General features: G+C 47.2%; 2 protein-coding genes across 3 annotated transcripts; both read right to left on the reverse strand.

Moving 5' to 3' along the window:
- Window positions 1-1,326: 1,326 nt before the first annotated feature.
- LOC119432849 (uncharacterized) lies at window positions 1,327-1,665 on the reverse strand. The gene has a single exon (XM_037700001.1). The coding sequence runs from the start codon at window positions 1,663-1,665 to the stop codon at window positions 1,327-1,329; it is 339 nt and encodes a 112-aa protein (XP_037555929.1).
- A 5,950-nt stretch (window positions 1,666-7,615) lies between these two features.
- Window positions 7,616-15,849, reverse strand: LOC119433863 (transcription factor BTF3 homolog 4). 2 transcript variants are annotated; one of them, XM_037701138.2, is made up of 6 exons: window positions 15,724-15,849; window positions 15,203-15,258; window positions 13,983-14,096; window positions 12,966-13,074; window positions 9,995-10,087; window positions 7,616-8,074 (listed from the first exon to the last, which is right to left on the reverse strand). In XM_037701138.2, the coding sequence occupies exons 2-6, from the start codon at window positions 15,254-15,256 to the stop codon at window positions 7,959-7,961; spliced, it is 486 nt and encodes a 161-aa protein (XP_037557066.1). In that variant the 5' UTR covers window positions 15,257-15,258; window positions 15,724-15,849; the 3' UTR covers window positions 7,616-7,958. The 2 variants fall into 2 exon arrangements, with proteins under 2 accessions (XP_037557066.1, XP_049514402.1); XM_049658445.1 differs by lacking the exon at window positions 15,724-15,849 and adding an exon at window positions 15,424-15,698.
- Window positions 15,850-18,059: the final 2,210 nt, after the last annotated feature.

Consider the following 18,059-nt stretch of genomic DNA (forward strand, 5'->3'; position numbering starts at 1 on the left):
ATACTTTATTTACACGGACAGGGCTGTAGTTGGCCCTGTCCAAACCGGCGTGACCACAGTAAAAAATTTTAAAAAATACATGGAAACATACTTTCGTGTTCAGAAACAACAAAAAAAAATGTTCGCACAGTCATCGGCGCAGCGCTCCATGCTGCCACCAAAACTTGAGGCGTTTCTTGGTCACCTCCACGGACCCGACCTCCTCCGTCTTGAAACCAAGTGCGGTAGGCAGCGCCTGTGTGTGGGTTGCTGGAAAGATGCCACCGCACTCCAGGACCACGTGACGCAATGTCTCGTCCGACTTTCCACAGAGGGCGCACGTTCGAGTTGTAGCAGCACTCGGTGCGGATTTCAAGCATCTCACTCCGATACAACTCGAGGGACGACTTCTGCGGCTTTCCGCCACGTAGCTGCCTCTCTCTGTCGCACCTGAAGCCGTGTTCCCCTGCCCATTGGATCCCTCGGCTTCTGCGCCGCCTCCTCCAGACAGATCGTCGGTAACCCAAAACGCCGACGCAGTGCAGCCGTTCTTCCCGTCCATTTTCTCGACTTGTCGGCGAAAATGGTGTGAACCATCAACTGTCGTGCGACATTCTCCCCCGGAAGCCTCAGTAGACGATTCTCGTATGTCGCCTTTGCCACCGCCTCTCTCGTGGTGGAGGACCATCCCATCTCCCCCTGTATCGCCTCCACTGGTGTGAGCCTGTGCACTCTCAGTGCCAGCGTGCCTATCTCTTTCTGGCACCTCTCCAGGAATTCCCGCACTCCCGAGGAGAGGCATAGCACGGCGTTAGCGTAGGTAAGCCCCGGAACTGCTACCATCTTCCACAGCGCTCGCATCACCTCGTACCTACTATACGACCACAAGGACCTCTGGCACAGAACTCCCTTATGCCTGGCTTCTTTGCCTCTCATCTCTCTCTCATATGGCGAGAGGTATTCTGGGCTCGTTGTCAGTCTGATGCCTAGATATTTTGTGCTGGTGCTCCTGAGGATTGGGTTGCCCTGTAGGCTCCATGTTGTGTCAGGCCGCGCATCTTGTGCCCCCCAAACCAACACCACACACTTTGTGGCGCTGAACCTCGGTCGCAGTCGCGTCATCTCCCTGCCACATAAGTCTAACAACTTCCGCAGCTCCTCCGGAGAGCCTGCAAGGAGTGCAAAATCGTCGGCATACGCTAGCGCTGGAATCCGTCTCTGCACCAGCAGCCCGCTTTCCCTGTGCCTGAAAGTGAAGCCACAATCCAAGGCCTCGAGACGTTGGACCACACCTGCAACATATACCATAAACAGGAGTGGGGACAGCGGACAACCCTGCTGGAGGCCTCAAGGCATTTCTACCTGTGCAGTCTTAAGGCCATCCCACTCCACCTCTGCCACCACATCGCTGTAGATTGCCTGAAGCAGTACGCGATCTTCGTCAGCCAGGCCCATCTCTGCCAGTATCTTCCAGAGGATCTCTCGGTCCACACAATCATAGGCCTTAGCTATGTCCAGGAAAGCCACATACAATGGGTCCCCGGCCTGGAGCGCCAGCTCAATGCTTTGCGTGATGACAAAGAGAATGTCCTCTATGCGACGTCCCTGCCGGAAACCAATCTGAAGCTCTCCAAGGATTCCCGTGGCCTTCACCCAGCGCTGGAGTCGTGCCTTCACCACTTGCATGGTCACTCGATACAGGCCGGACCGGCGTCACGGCGATCGGTCTGTAGTTCGTAAGGTCTCGCTTATCCCCTGACCCTTTGTACAGAGGTCGCAGCTTGCCGTTGCAGTGATCGCAGCCACTCCAGCAATGGGGGAGTGGCTGCGATCAAGCCCCCCCTCCTCCTCCTCCACTGCATGCACAGTTTGTTCGGCTTCCGCACTTCAGCGCAATCGCTACGACGGCTCGTTCCTAGACACTGCGGAACAGTGACAGATAGTACTATATTGACAGGTGGTATTGACCCTTTTCGCGGAGCAGTTCGTTCTAGAGAAACGAGATGGCGCTTTCGGCGGCGCGCCGCACGTGGCCACAGCGACAGCGCACGAATACGAAACCATTGCCGCTTCTACCTTGCTTCTGTGCGATCAGCTGTCGGAAATGCGACTGAGTTTCCGCTACCGCACTCTGCTCCAATCATGCTGGATTGCATAATGTGGATTGAATACGTCAGTGGCGCACCGACAGGGGGGGATTCGGGGGTTGGAACCCCCCTGAGGCCGACTTAACCCCCCTTTTGTTTAACCCCTTTTCTTTCCTTACGCATTTGAGTACTGCAACTAAGATGTAAGACGCGCAATCGTCTGCACACTCGCAAAAAGCGCATTTTATTGACAATTTCCCGTGAAGAAATCGAAATTAGTGCTGTTTAGATGGTATTGGCAAACTGTCAACCCCCTCCCTGGCAGAGATCCTGGGTGCGCTACTGGAATACGTGTGCGGTAGTCGGCTGCAAAAATAGTGGCTGGCATATAAAGGGATGGAATGAATCTGTGTGGTCAAGTTCGCGGACCACTGCTGCAACTGTCCGTACGTGTTACCTGCACTTCGAGATGTACGGCTTTCCTCGAGGATACAGAAATTTGCTCATCCGCCAGCTTTGTATCGCTAACCGTCAAAGAAAGGGCTTCAGTCCCGGAACGTCGGTTAGAGTGAGTGCCGCTTCCTGTCGTAGTAATTTTCGCGCACAGTATCTACACAGATCTCCAACTAGCACGGAAGCTTACGCCCGCTCTATCGCCAACGTATCAAGAATAAATGAATGGGCGCACACTTGAATATTGACACAATGATGTGGGGCTCCCGCACCGCGGGATGGCGCGCGCAAAGGTCGGCGCCATGAAAGACGACGAAGCGCGAGGCTGCACGCTCTTTTTTTTTTTTTTTTTTTTCAAGACTCCCGATCTACGTTACATTTTTCTGGTGGAGGTGCGGGGTATCGATCCCAGTACCTCTCGCAGTCTTGAAAGCCGCAGTCACACCAAGGCTGAGAAGAACTAATCGACCACTGAATAAGAATGCTTAGCCGTTGTGTGGGCAATTAGTAAATTCCGACCCTACTTGTACGCAGGCGCGTAGCCGGGGGGGGGGGGGGGGGGGGGGGGGCAGATGGGGCTTCAGCCCCATCAGCCCTTCTTAATTATTCTTCTTAATCAGCACTTCTTAATTATTAAAACGTATGACCGTTCAATAGCTTTTAAAACCGCAGAAATTTATGCCGTTTATTCTAGCAGTTAACATCATGATCACAATTATCACGCGAATACAAAAATTACGAGGATACTTAACCAATTTTGACCGACCTTGCTCATTGAAAGCCCGGCCCACGCGCCGTTCGCCAAAAACACACTCGAATATTGGGTAGTTCAACTTACCGCATTATCTGTGGCCTTCGTTTGTCCTTTTCTTTCCTTTTCAGCTACCTGATTTTATTTCTTTTTTGAAACGAAGGAATACCTTCTTTTAATTTTGGGTGCAGAATAATTGTTGGCGTTGTGCAGGCAGGTAAATTACACATTTTCGTACTGATTTATGCATTATTCCTCTATTATTCTACCCACATGGCACTGTCGCGACCGCTGCATGGCCCAAGTACATATCACGATTTCTTGCCAGGATCATCTGTCTTTCTGTGCTCAAAGTTTACTATCTGTGACTGAGCAACATGTTTATTTGTCGTATTTGACGCATTATATACACTGACGTTTGCTTACATACGTAGATTTATTGGAGACTGATACGTATTTTTAAATATCTTGTTGCGAGGTTTTGTGTATACAAGCAGTGAACTTTGTTTCCAGCGACGGTTTTTTTTTTTTTTGCCCTTTAGCGAATTGTATCTTCGCATTTGTATATTCCATTCTATCTTCGCATTTCTAATATATACTTTGCAGAACTCCCACTTTTTATTTGTACTCACTGCTGCGAGTATTATCTCGGTGTAATTACAATACACGACGACTTACAGCTGCTCCTGCGCAATCGATTGCAACGAGGGATAGCGTCATTGAGGTTTCTTCCTGGCCGTTGCATATGCAGAAAAATGTAAACAAGGTTCTTGAATGACAAAGATTCATCAAAATATTTGTCAACTTATTCATTTCATGGCCTTTACGTTTTCCATATAAGCTGCATGCAGTGCTTTGCTGGTTTCGAACTGATATTGGCCCTTTTCGCGGCGATCCCGTGGGCGCTGCCATATTTGATCACGTGATGACGCGTCCATTGCATGCCTCAACTGCCTCCGTTGCCTCCTTGTTTACAATGGAAGTGTATGACGCCGGCGCGGCTTAGAAAATCTCTTTTTTCGGAGATATCGTAGACGGTGACTAGGTGGATGACACGAAGCTTTGATCACAACTTCAGAGAACATGCAAAAGCGCTTTCGGAGCTGATTGAGCTATGTCCAAACGGCGCAGGCAGTTTATATGGTGCTTCTTCTAAAAGTGGGGCTAAATATGCATTCCAAGATTTGCGATTATGAATTCAGTCAGGATTAGTGTGTTTTGCTCTTTGTTCTTTATTCGGCAAATATTTTGAAGCAGTGGCTTGTCAGTTTCTGACTCAGTGAAGTTCCTCGGTGCGGCCACTATCTGATTATTTTCTGCCTAATCACTGGCGGGTGTGCTCAGTTCCGAATCTGATAGATTTGTTCTTGCTGCGCACAAGGCTTGAAACGTAGCTGTTTTGTACATTGTAATACCTTGTAGCAAATATATATTACAGCTAGTAACTTGCTTACTCTTGTGTACCGTCACGAAACATTCAGCTTCGACCATTGGTGCGCCATAGGTGTAGTCCGTCATTTATTGTGTGTATGCAGTGCGCATATATTCAAGTTTGCGTCCATTCACTTATTCTTGATACGTCGGCGATAGAGTGGGTGTAAGTTTTCCTGCCATTTGGACAGATGTGTATAGATAACGTGCGCGAAACTTACTATGACACAGGAAGCGGTGCTACTCCCTTTGTCATTGTTTAACGAGTGGTACTCACTGTTGCCGACGTTCTGGGGATGAAGCCCTTTCTTTGAAGGTTAGCGATACAAGGCTGGCGGATGAGCAAATTTCTGTATCCTCTAGGAAAGCCGTACATCACGAAGTACCGGTAACACGTTCGGACAGTTGCAGCAGCGGTCCGCGAACTTCGCCACACAGATTCATTCTATTCCTTAACATGCCAGTCACTATTTTTGCAGCCAACTACTGCACACGTCTTCAATCCACATTATTCAATCTAGCATGATTGGAGCACAGTGTGTTAGCGAAAACTCAGTTGCATTTCCGACAGCTGATCGCACAGAAGCAAGGTAGAAGCAGTAATGGTTTCGTATTCGTGCGCGGTCGCTGAGGAAAGGTATGGCGCGTCGCCGTGAGCGCCTTCTCGTTTCTCTAAAACAAACTGCTCCGCGAAAAGGGTCAGTAGTTCTAAAGCTCATGTGATGCTTTCTTTACTTATTAATTAGACAAAAAAAAAAGACACGGAAGCATTAATATCAGTTATTTCTGCCACAATTTTTGGGGCATACGAATATATTCTGTTATGAAAACATATTTTAATGGACAGTGCATAGCGTTCAATAATTCGTTTGCAGCATCTAATATACAATGAAATTGGCAATGCAGTTATTCATGCATTTGATCCCTCGACAAATTCTATAAGGAGGAGGCTGCGCTGCAACCTGAGCCCCCCCCCCCAAACAAAATTTCTGGCTACGCCACTGCTTGTACGGTAGACCCTTTAAGGCTGTCAGCGATCACCACACCCTGTGCTGGCTTGCCAACCTCAAGGATCCTTCAGGCAGACTAGCCCGTTGGAGCCTGCGCTTACAAGAGTACGACATAACCGTTGTCTACTGATCTGGAAGAAAGCACAGCGACGCTGACTGTTTGTCAGCGTCGCTGCGCTTGTGTCGCTATGTCAGCGTCCCTACGACATCATCGGACCCTGACTATGACGACAACGCCGTAAAGATGGCTGAGCACCAGTGCGCTGACCCTGAGCTGCTGCCACTGATCGAGCACCTTCAAGGAGTTGGTGTTTTACCTCGCTCGCTCTTGCGCGGCTTATCATCGTACTGTTTGCGCAACGTCCTTTACAGGAAAAACTGCGGAAGCGGTCCAAATACGTGTCTCCTTGTCGTGCCGTTGGCGCTGCGCCAAGACATTTTGCAAGCCTGCCATGATGAGCCATGCGCGGGACACCTGGGATTCGCTAAGACATTAGCAAGGATACGACAGAAGTATTACTGGCCCCGGCTTTTTTCTTCTGTGCAACGGTACGTAAAGACCTGCCGCGATTGTCAGCGTCGCAAGAAACCACCCTTGAAACCGGCTGGCTTTCTCCACCTTGTGGACCCTCCTCAAGCACCAGTCCAACAAATAGGAATGGATCTACTTGGGCCAACCATTCCCAGTGACCTCTTTGCGCAACAGATGGATAGTCGTCTCTACTGACTACTTAGCCCGGTATGCCGAAACCGAAGCTATTCCGTAAGCAAACTCGTATGAAGTGGCCAAGTTCTTCGTCCACTACATCGTCCTACGACATGGTGCACCGTCTGTTCTCATCACGGATCGCGGTACAGCACTTATAGCCGAATTTATGCAGGACGTTCTCCAGCTGACCCATACTTCTTACCGCAAGAGCACTGCCTATCACCCTCAAACCAATGGATTAACGGAACGTCTGAACAGAACGCTGGCTGATATGCTCTCCATGTATGTCGACGTAGAGCACAAGATGTGGGACGAAATTTTACCCTATGTGACCTTTGCGTATAATACTGCTGTACAGGAGACTACACAGTTTACGCCGTTTGAACTTGTATACGGGCGCCACGTCACCTCAACACTTGACGCCATACCAGCACAAATACCAGTATTTGTGCGCAAGCGCACAACGCTCGTGCCAGCAGCAGAAGCCAGAACACTGCCCTGGCAGAACTGATCAAGCAGAGCACGACAATGCTTCATTACTTTTGCAGCCAAACTATGATGATAATCAGCAAAATAACCGTATACACAAGAAAAGGTGGTCTTAGTTGGCCACATACAATCTTTCAGGAGTCGGCCTTGCTGCAGCCAAACACACTATGCATCTCTGGAGACATTCTTATACCTAACTTTCTTCAAACCTCCCGATGCCAACTTTATGCTGAAAAGGTGCGCTTGCTTTGAGCAAGTTCTTGAAAAAAAAAGCTTTGCTCGTCATTGTCAGTCTTGGCTGTTCCTACTTTTGCTGCAGCATGTTTGTGAGCTGCGTCTGAAGCTAAACCATCGTTAATATGGTGCCTATGCATCTCAGAAACTGCGTATGCTCAAGGTAAGCTTTAAATAAATTTGTGAATGTTTGCCTGTGTTCTTCAGCAACTACTGCAGTTGTGCATAATTTAGTGGAGATGCAAGGAATTGATTCCCGTACCCCACCTCTCGCAACATACAAAACTAACCTTTAGTGACCCTCAAAGCCTGCCAAATGCAGATTGTAGTTTATGTACACCTGCCATCCGAGCAGCACTTAATTGAATTTAGATGAGCTGCATTCAGCACTGTTGAGAACTAGTGAGCAGAATATCCAACTTTGTCCAGAAATGTTTGTCATTAGGAAGGAACAACGATGCATGGGCACGTCTGCTTTGCAGCATTTTATTCTCGGTACTTTCCGACCAACGCCTTTGACACAGAGCTGTTACCCCCTCCCCAGACAGCCCCAAAACAATCTGCAACTATCAATAATGATGAAGATTTACACTTAAAAAAAAAAGGTCCTGCAGATGCGCACAACGCCAGCGTGGCATCACGAGAAAAGACACTGGGGAGCCGCGAGCATTTGCAAGCAACAAACACAGGTGCTGCAACACCACTGTTGGCCCGCCAGATGAACGCTGTTATGCTTCATCTTCTCACATTCTGTGTCGAGCCCACTCTTGCAAATGTTGCCATGTCTTTGTGCTTGCATTCGGTGAACAAACAGCCTAGACTACTTCAGCCTTTGAAGCTTCATCGAAGTTTTCAACCAAATCTGGAACATCATCATCTTCATCGTCGCCAGCACATGCACCAGCACCTCCACTTTGTTCCGAATGGCTCACTGAAATAAGATGCACCATGGTCAAATGTCCATTCAAATACCTTGAACTTGTTCCACCAGAGAGTGGAGACACCTTTAGCAACATGAATTCAAAGCATAACACAACGAACTTCCTTTTGTTCAGAGAACAGCAATGCACAGGCAATAAAGTTGTGTTGATTCAATTAATCCTTAGATGCAAGTCAAGCTTAAGGGAAGCTGCTTCTTCTCCCCTCGAAATAACGAATTTTTCCCGCCGACAACCTAGATATTTCGCCCCAAATTTCGTCATTTTTGCGTGAGCAGCAACTGGAAGCACATTCTCTGCCGCGATGGAATGCGAAGCGGCGGCGGCGCTTGGCGCGCTCGAATTCACGGTGACTGCGAGGCGGGCCTGCATCTCTCGACCCGGCCATCTTGCCACCACGGGCGTGACCTTTCCCCCTCCATTCATTCAAACCTGATCCCGCTGCTCGCTGCAGCTGGCCTAGCTCGCCAAGCCGGCACTCTCCTTTTTCAGTTGATGTTGCCGAAGAAAAAAAAAATTAATTTTTTTTCAGCTAAAGTTCCAGTGACTTTAGTTTATAAATCGACATAACGCGCGTGCGCTATGTTACGTTGACGAAAACGACCCCCTCAATAGCGTTGGCTGCGCACCGGCGCCGCCAACGTAACCGGCAGCTCCTGACAGGCCCGGCGCCGAATTGGCTCCCGACCCATTCGTGCGTTGGTCGCGCCGGCCCACAATGTCATTTCGCGCGAACAAATAAAGGCACCCATGCAGCTTCGCCGACGGTCGCAGACAGTCGTTCAAAGTGGCGCCTGGGCTTGGGATCGTTCTGCGCATGCTCTGAAGAAAACAGCTGATGGCACGTGCGTGAGGAGATGGCGTTTCGGCTGGCGCAGCGCAACCGGCGTAGTGTGACTGGCCGCAAACGATGCTGGCCCGCGCGCCGATGTCGGACTATAAACGGGCCTTATACGACGCCACGACGCCATCGGTAAGCGTTAAGAATCGAGTAGATACGGTAAGCGATACTTTTTCGAATTTTCGTGCCGAACCTCCATATAACGAAATCCTCTTTATAACGAAGTTTTTGGGGAATTTATCAATTTCGTTATATCCAGGTTTAACTGTATTCATGTTTACTTGTGCGCGCTGACACCACGCTTGTTAAGTCAGCAACTTTTTTTTTCTCTAAAATTTCGGTTGCTATTTTGAACTTGGCGTGTACACTGAGCAGGTGTCTCAGAGACCCGTCTCGGTGATCGACGCTACCTCCTGTGCCTTCATGACAGCTAAGCGGTGCGAAGCTCGCCAACGCGGTGACGTTTGTGTTGACTGTACACAGAGACGACGTCACCGCTGCGCACATCCAAGCAATTCGACCCCCTCCAAGCGTAGTACGAGGCAGGGCATTATTAGAGATTTTTTTAAAGCCGCACTAAGGGCTCGCCGCGGCCGGGATTCGATCACGCGACCTCGTGCTTAGCGTTGCTGCAAGCCGGAAACTTCGAATTATCCGAATAGAGCCGTGTAGCCCATTCAAATTAACTGATAGAATTTGCATCGAAAATGACGGGACCGCTCAAATTCTTCGAATTAACATAAATTTTGAATTAATCGAGTTCATTGCAATTAAAAATGACCATCAACTCACGAACTTAGCAGGAACTTTCAATCTGCAAAAAAGCCTCAATATGATAAAGTACTCTAAAATGCATGACATCACACTAATGCACCAGTATTGAGGTTTCAGCATGAAATTCAAGAGGGAAGGAAATTTCACATTCATTTTTAAAGCAGTTCTGAAAAAATGCTCTGGCACTCTAGACTTATTTAGTGTTTCAAAACATTCGTAGAATTGAGATAAAAGGAAGCCAAGCAAAATGGCATAGAGCACCAGAGAAGATACTGATGGTCTTAGAAATAATACACACCCATTGCACTCTGTACACTGGCCAGCCTCTTCAAGTGGGTCAAGCTCTCGGCCCCAAGCTGGTTCAGGATTCCAGGGAGCATCTCTGTGATTTCTGTTAGAAATAAGTGCAGGATGTCGAGCAGCGATGTAGATAGCAGAATGCACACTGGCTGCCCGTCACCAATGTGGATTAAAATTGCAGTACTTCACATACAAAGATGTTTGGGTTGGTCACATTTGAAAGCACTGAAAACACTTTTTTTGGCAAAATTCCAACAACTTCCGCTTCCATGATGCAACTTTTCAAGCTGCACTTACTTGTCAGCAAGGGTGACAATTCACCAAATTGCTTTAAAAACTGGTAGCCACGCAAATTGCTGCAGATTGAAATTGCTCACTCGCAAAGGAATACGACCAATACCAATTTATAAGGTGTACATGAAAGCATGCAAGCTATACATAATCTCTAGACACTACGTACACAAGTGTTAAGGCAGCTCAGCGCTTGTTACTACACTGGTAATCATGAGCCTCACAGAAAAGTTAGAAAGCAGCAGCAGCAGCAGCTCTGCTAACATAAGATTTCAGAGGCGTCATAAGTCACAAGCAGATTTGCGCAAATGTTTAACGAATGAAATTGCCATCTTTGGAATTGGATATGTTGAGACCTGGAAAGTTACACTTGCGGATACAATCACTATCATTTCGAAACACAGCGTGCAGCGATTGACAAAACGTCACTGCATGACGTTTTGCATGTAATGAATGCATGTAATGAATCGCAATTTTAATTATTGCTCTTTTTGCTCATTCTTATTGCTTTTTACAGCGGAGCTATTATATGCTAGTTTCCAGTGGATTGCTGCGTGCGTAGGGCAAAAATGCTGTAGCCTCGATACAAAGTGAAAGCGTATCATGATATGGGGTGCCCCAGCTGCGTTTAATAGCCAATGGGTGTTTCTCTTTGGCTGGTGACGTCACGCACTGCATAGGCACATTATCTCAGTTGCGTTCTGGCTGTGTAACGGTTAGGCCGCGTATTGTGCAGACCAAGGAAGAACAGCATGCATACGAAGAACAAAGCCGTGAGCAGACGCAGGAATTGACGCGAGGGCGGTGGAAGGCTCCTAACGCCTCCCGTCGCCTTCACGCCCATTCTCGCTCAAGCATCGTTACAGAACTCGTGGTCGTCTACCATAGCGACCACAAAGCTATAGTCACCTTAGTGACAAATAATAGACTATAGAAAGAAAAATTCATGTATGTGTCTTTATTTAAATCAATATCAATTATCACCATATATACTGCTCCGAAGTAGAGCTCCAAGTCGGGCTAGTTGGTTGACATGCATAGTATATTTTAACTGCACTAACCCACACGGACAAAGACGAGGCAGACTGGTTGTCTTCGTGCACACCGGTTCACCGGCTGGAAGTTTCAACAGTCTCAATCAAGGTTCGCCGCACGTGTTCACGGTAAATGCACGGTCGCTGAAGATTCGCTTGGAGGCAAGACGTGGCCCGTTGCAAAAGAAACACACTGAAGTAGAGCTCAAGTCGAGCTAGACTGCGCACGTCTCATCTGCCTTGTCTTTGTCCGTGTGGGTTAGCGCAGTTAAAATATACTACTCCGCTAGTCATCCACTTTCTAAATGTGAAATGGCACTGAGCTTTTTTTTGTTTTGTTTAAGAGCCATATGGTGCTATGGCTATCTAAAGCTTCGATCTCTTCTCTTTACGATGGTGTTGTGCTGATGGAAAGCGAACGATCAGCAGTGCGATGGCACACTAGAAATGTGCACATTTATCAATTCTACTTCATTTCTTTCTAATAATTCCCCACATGATAAAGGAACACCCAAGAATCACGAGTAAATTAATTTAAAAAAAAAAAAAACTGCGGCCTAGTCCGCCATTTTACATTTCGAATAGGCTAGTACCCCCTTAAAATGGGCGGCGGCATTTCCCCTGCTGTCCACCGTAGCTCGAAGAACTTTGGGAAATGCATATTTATAATCTACGAAACAGCTCTTGTGATTTCAGATTATGTTGCAATGCCTGGATGGGGCTATGCTAGCAATCCTATTACATTGCTTTTAAAAACAGTAGAACCTTGTTCATACATTTTAGAAAAAACTTGCGAAAAATACATACATAACAGAAAAAAAATTTACGAGCCGAACTAAAAAATTTGACAAACTATAGTTGACATCTACGTAATGCGAAGTTGGCGCACGAGAGGCCCAAGTGTGCCGAGCTGGTGCGACCCGAGACATATTCTCGTTTATAAGGCTTTCGTAAGGTTACGTTTGCGTCCCTTAGCCATAGCAATACATGATACTCACTTCACACTGCCCGCAGCAGGGAACGGCAGTGTGTTTCAGTTATCTTTTAAACGAGTGCAGTTCGCTTTCAATGGCATTACGCCATGCATGCTGCAACACAGATAGGTAAAACGCCTTATTGCAATAGAGTTGGAGGTGACAGCTGTCAATGCCATGTATGACAACCGGGGAAATTAGCTGGTACTGTGATAGGAAACACTGCGCGGCGTTTTAACATTACACGGGCCGGCGAATACTGTGGGGAGGCTGCTGCTCTGGCGGATGACTACTGTTCTCGATCCAATGCGCACACCTAGCTTCTTGTTTGCATGAGATCTAGCAACCCATCAACTGGCACCAAAAAAAAGGAAGAAAAAGCGGAACTGTATTGTGTCATTTTTTGTTCTCGATCACGAACGTTGACGCCGGGAAATTATACAAAACAGGATCATATCAACAAAGTTTTGCTTAATAATTTAACGCAGCAAAATTGAAAAGCAGTAAACCATTTAAGTTAACGACATGAGCATGGGAGCTGCAGAGAGAGAAATGCAAGCTCAATCAACCATTACGGTTTTCGCCCTGAACAAGCTTTGCCCAGCTTGACTTGTTGTCCTGCACTGCTGCTTTAAGTAGCAAGATAAACACATTTGGAGTGGCCACTCACGTTTTGTCTCAGCATGGCCCGTGACTGCAAACGTGTTCGCTGCCAAGGAAGCCTGGACTTTGGGGTTGTTGAAGTGGATCACAGAGCCATCTTCCTTGATCATGTTTACCTGCACATGGCCAATCACAGAGAAGAGCTTCTTTAGGTGGGCATAATACAGTACATCAAACTAGCATTGTGTATAAAAGATCTATTACATCAGCGTCACTGCACAAAAATATTGTACTGCAACATTATTTCCTATGTATCAAATGATCTTGAGAGCACACACATTACAATGAATGCCTGACTATACATCTTGCAATGTATAATGAGAGTCACAGCTAGAACTATTCACGCATAGCTTAGCCAGCAGTGACAGGCATAAGCACTGCACAGCAACACGAATGCTATGATACTGGAGCTGTAATGCAGCAAAATTTTTGTAACTTGCCTCTGCAGGTTTTATGTGCAGACAAACAGCAACTTGGCGAGTACAGTGCGGTTGCAGAGCACTGTATGCTGCACAGTCTTTAAAAGCATTACCATAGGTGGCTCGTTCTGGAGTTGTGGCATACAGAAGACTAGAAATGTCAACCGCTTTTCAGGAGCTCTCCCCAGCACATATTTCCCAAGGCCAGCACATGCCTGTCAAGCCATCATAAGAAAAACACTGCAGCTCCCACCATGTCATAGCTGGAGAAGAGCTTGACCAGCTGCGACACACCAAGTTTCAGTTATTTTGGTTATAAGCTTTCTCAAGCAAAAAATGCACCAAACTGGACAGCCCAAAGAGCTGCTGCTTGTATTGAGAGTGGCAATGTTCGAAGAGCCACACTGGCAGAAACCACCTTGATAAAATGCACTTTACTACACTTCACGGAAGTTCTTGTGCCACACGACTGTTCTCTGCAGACAAAGAGTGCTTCATGAAGGTTATGTGGCTGTCAAAACCTCTGCTCAATATGGACTTCTGCACCAAGAAGGAGGGAGTTAACCTGAACTGTAAGATGGTGCTCACAAAATGTCACAACTCACCTCTTCAATTCCTGGGATGTTATTTACAGTGAGTTTCTTGAGGGAACTCTGAAGCTTCTTGTCGTCTGTTGTGGCTGTCCTGTGGACCACCTTTTTCTTCCGGCGTGCTGTACCCTGCCAGACATATTTCAAATTAAATCGCATAAACTACACATTTAAAAAAAAAATACTAAATGCAAGCCATTAGTTCAAAAGAATACAATATAAATTAATATGTTCATATTATTCATGCTTACATTATCAATTACGGTGCGAAACATGTATGCATTTTGTGGTCTATTTTCATTCAGCATTATACTCGTAGTATTCATACAACAGGAAAAGAAATGTTAAAGACACTCAAAGTTTACCCGACTGAGCATGCTGGTGTTACCGTCTGTCGCCACAGGTTTTTAGGCTGTTTCTTTGTGGCAGAAAGGCATCCTACCGATTATGACAGTCGATTTGATTCGGGCGACTTTAGCAAAGCAATGGCAATGCTGCTACCATCATCCCGGTGAACTTTCTGCAACTGCCAGGTACGCACATGAGCTATTTATTTTTTCTTAAGTCGGTAAAACCACGAATGCAGCATTGCCACACAATGTAGATAGATGGCAAATTGTCCTCTGCACGAAATTATCGTGTCATTAGCAAAATTTTAATAATCAATAAATAAGTAAGATAACCTGACTAAAAAAAGTTGACGCCAACAACGCTTTCACGATAACCGGCATTACACAGCGCCATTTACTCATTATCAATATTTATTTATCAGCCATTGAACGTTTTTTACAGTTGATACTACTATACTGGTACAAACCTGTACGCTGGGAAGCTACTACCGTCAAAATCACAGCAGACACGAAGATCGCCACCATTTTGTACGATCGAAAAACGGAAATTCACCCTCGTGCGCACAAACTGTAAACGACACCAGCAGCGCAATCGGGACGTGTTAGCATCCAAATGTGGTCAAAGAAAAGCAGGCGTGAAACTGACACCCGCCCCCGCCACCACGCTACGCTGCTTCCCCAATCAGCGCGATCTCGGGTACGACACAGAGAATGGCACTGACTAGTGCGCACAGTTAAAACTTGACACTTACAGCCCATTAGTAACGGGGAGCAGATGGCGTTCGCAAGCACGTTGCCGCTGCACATGACCGAACGTTCGTTGCGTAAGCTGGCGCGCTTTAACGCGTCAAGCTTTGGGGGGAAAAGAACTAATCGCGAACTCACCTTGCCGCCGATGCGGACTTGAGCCTGGAGCTTGTTTAGCTTGTCGGCATTCATGCCTGCAACAGGAAATGAAATGTGCCCGCGTCGATTACCAGTGGATCCCACGGTGTGAGTAGGAGGAAAGACCACCCGGCAGCGAGCCGCCTTTGTGACTCAACTTGCCGCTACACTGACAACGCAGTTACAGAACGCAATGAAATGCCAAGAAACACGTATCAAACCTGCGTGGGAAGGCGCTTGGCCGTCTTCCTTAAGTCCCACGGCCATCTTTCACGACGCAGTGCGACGATTTGAGAGCGATCAAGGCCGGTCAATTCACAGTCGCCCCGTGCTGCGGCGTGCGGCGTGGTTAGGGCTAGCACACACCACTTGTGTTTTGTGCCGCTACTACTATCAGTTACGTCGGCGTTCTGACCGGTGCCGCGAATCACTACGCACGCTAGCCGCGATCACGAGAAACAAATACGCTGACCGTGCGACTGACAGGCGGTCAACTTATCGAAAATGAATGCCGAACTCACCGCTATTTCAGCAATTCCCCGGCGGTAGCGGCGAAAATGAACCCGCGGAAGCCGTAGAAAGAGAGCAGCAAGCTACTCTCGTCAACAGACCAAGCAGACTTCACAAGAAATATGAGCAATACGAGTGCTTCGTAAACCTGCTCATAAGGTAAAAACCCGACAGCACGGCTACTGTTATTTTATATGAACTAAATAATAGGTAGACTTAATTACAAAGCATCAGCTCATTTCAAAAATTATAATGCCCATTTTTTTTCACGTCACTCACTGTTAAACTTTGTCTACTACTTAAGATAACAAAATTATACCTTTTAATCAAGTACTATTGCAGCGTTTTAGGTTTGCTGCGACAAAAGTGGTCTCACTTGGTGCGAGGCTAACCATGAAGCTAGCAGACGGCTCCATTTATCGTATATTCATCGCCATTTTGAAAAGGACACTTGAAGCAACAGTAGAGTGTACTAGAATACGATTGTTTAGTACACTCTAGCAATAGAGCCATTTCTTTTACCTGCACTACAGTGTACTAGTACACTGTACCTGCACTTCGTGCAGAAGAGTGTAGTGCCGGGAAGAGGATGTGACATCGGGTGCTGCACTTGGTTGTCTACGTGGAGGAAGGGAAAAAAAAAAAAAATGTTGCAGTTTCTCCCGAAGGGCGAAGCATCAATTGCGATAGCAAATTAGTAGAGAGCTATTCGGAGTAGGGATAGTAGTTTTATCAGCTGTATAAACTTGGACATGCAGCAGCACTAGCAATGCGTAGAACTGTTGTCGACGCCGTCCCCGCTTTGCCCGCGTTTGCACCGAACGTGCGCGGCGTTGGCGACTGTTGTCAGGTAAAGTCCCTAAAAAAAACTGTCAGGGCCTCTGGGGGCGGCTCGGAGGTTTTCGACGAGATCAGGACGGGGAACTCGTCGAGCAGCGTTGGAAATCTTTACCACCTTCTCGCCTCGCAACGTTTTTATATAAATACGGATTTGGTGCCGCAGCTAAACGCCGCCTCCCCTCCCTCCCGTCCCCCCACAGCCTTTCGCGCGGCGGAAGAAGTCGCGTTTGCTCTCTCTCCAGTGGAGAGGTATGGCGCGTATTGGCGCGCCGCCGTGAGCGCCATCTCGTTTCTCTAAAACAAACTGCTCCGCGAAAAGGGTCAATACAGAGGGGCTTTACTGAGGAGAGGTATGGATGGATGGATGGATGGATGAGGCTGAACCCTTTAAATCGGGCGGTGACATACGCCACCTAGCCATGACTATTAAGATAATTTGTACTTTGTGGTGGGTGAAATTTCACCCCTGCCTTAATTTTATCCACCAATCAGATAACCTCTGTTTGGTTATTTCTACCCGCTTAAAGTCTATTTTGCCTTCACTGTCCCTAAACCCCAATGCTTTGAAAAAATCAGCCCCGTTGCCTTGCACTGTAGGGTTACGCCCCTTACAGAAAAGTATGAGGTGTTCAGCCGTTTCCTCCTCTTCTCCACACGCACAGCACAACGTGTCTATACCTTGGTACTTGACTCGGTACATCTTAGTCCGCAATACTCCCGTCCTGGCTTCAAACAACAAAGAGCTTCCCCTAGAATTATCGTAGATATTTTCTTTGGCAATTTCTTGCTTGAAAGTTCGGTATGTGCCCAGTGCTGATTTCGTCTGCATCCCTGTTTTCCACAGACCCCTCTCTGTTTCCTTAACCTTTTTCTTAACCGCTGTTTCCTGGTTTGCACCCCTCCTGCAGTCCAAATATTTGATTGACAGTTTTCTGGTCAGCTTCCTCCATTTTGTATCAACATTCCTCATGTACAAATAACTGAAAACTCTCCTTGCCCACCGCTTTTCTGCCATCTCTCTCAATCGCTCCTCAAATTCTATCTTGCTGCTGGCTTCCCTGCCCTCGAATGACGTCCATCCCATGTCACCCTGTACCCCCTGATTTGGTGTATTTCCGTGTGCTCCCAGAGCCAGTCTACCTACCACTCGCTGCTTAACTTCCAACCTTGCTCGAACCTCTGATCTCATGCACAGGACCGCATTGCCGAAAGTCAAACTAGGGACCATCACCCCTTTCCAAATCCCTCTCACCACTTCGTACCTATTGTAATTCCACAGTGCCCTATTTTTCATCACAGCTGCATTTCTGCTACCTTTAGCCGTCACATATTTTTCATGTTCCGTTAGGTACTCAGCTCCATTGTTTATCAATACTCCAAGATATTTGTACTTATCCACCACCTCCAGCGTAACCTCCTGTATCCTATGCTCGCTGCCCTGATTATCATTAGATGGCGCACCGCCGTGAGCGCCATCTCGTTTCTCTAAAACAAACTGCTCCACAAA

The sequence above is a fragment of the Dermacentor silvarum genome, chromosome 11, assembly GCF_013339745.2.
Source record: "Dermacentor silvarum isolate Dsil-2018 chromosome 11, BIME_Dsil_1.4, whole genome shotgun sequence".
Classification (NCBI taxonomy): domain Eukaryota; kingdom Metazoa; phylum Arthropoda; class Arachnida; order Ixodida; family Ixodidae; genus Dermacentor; species Dermacentor silvarum.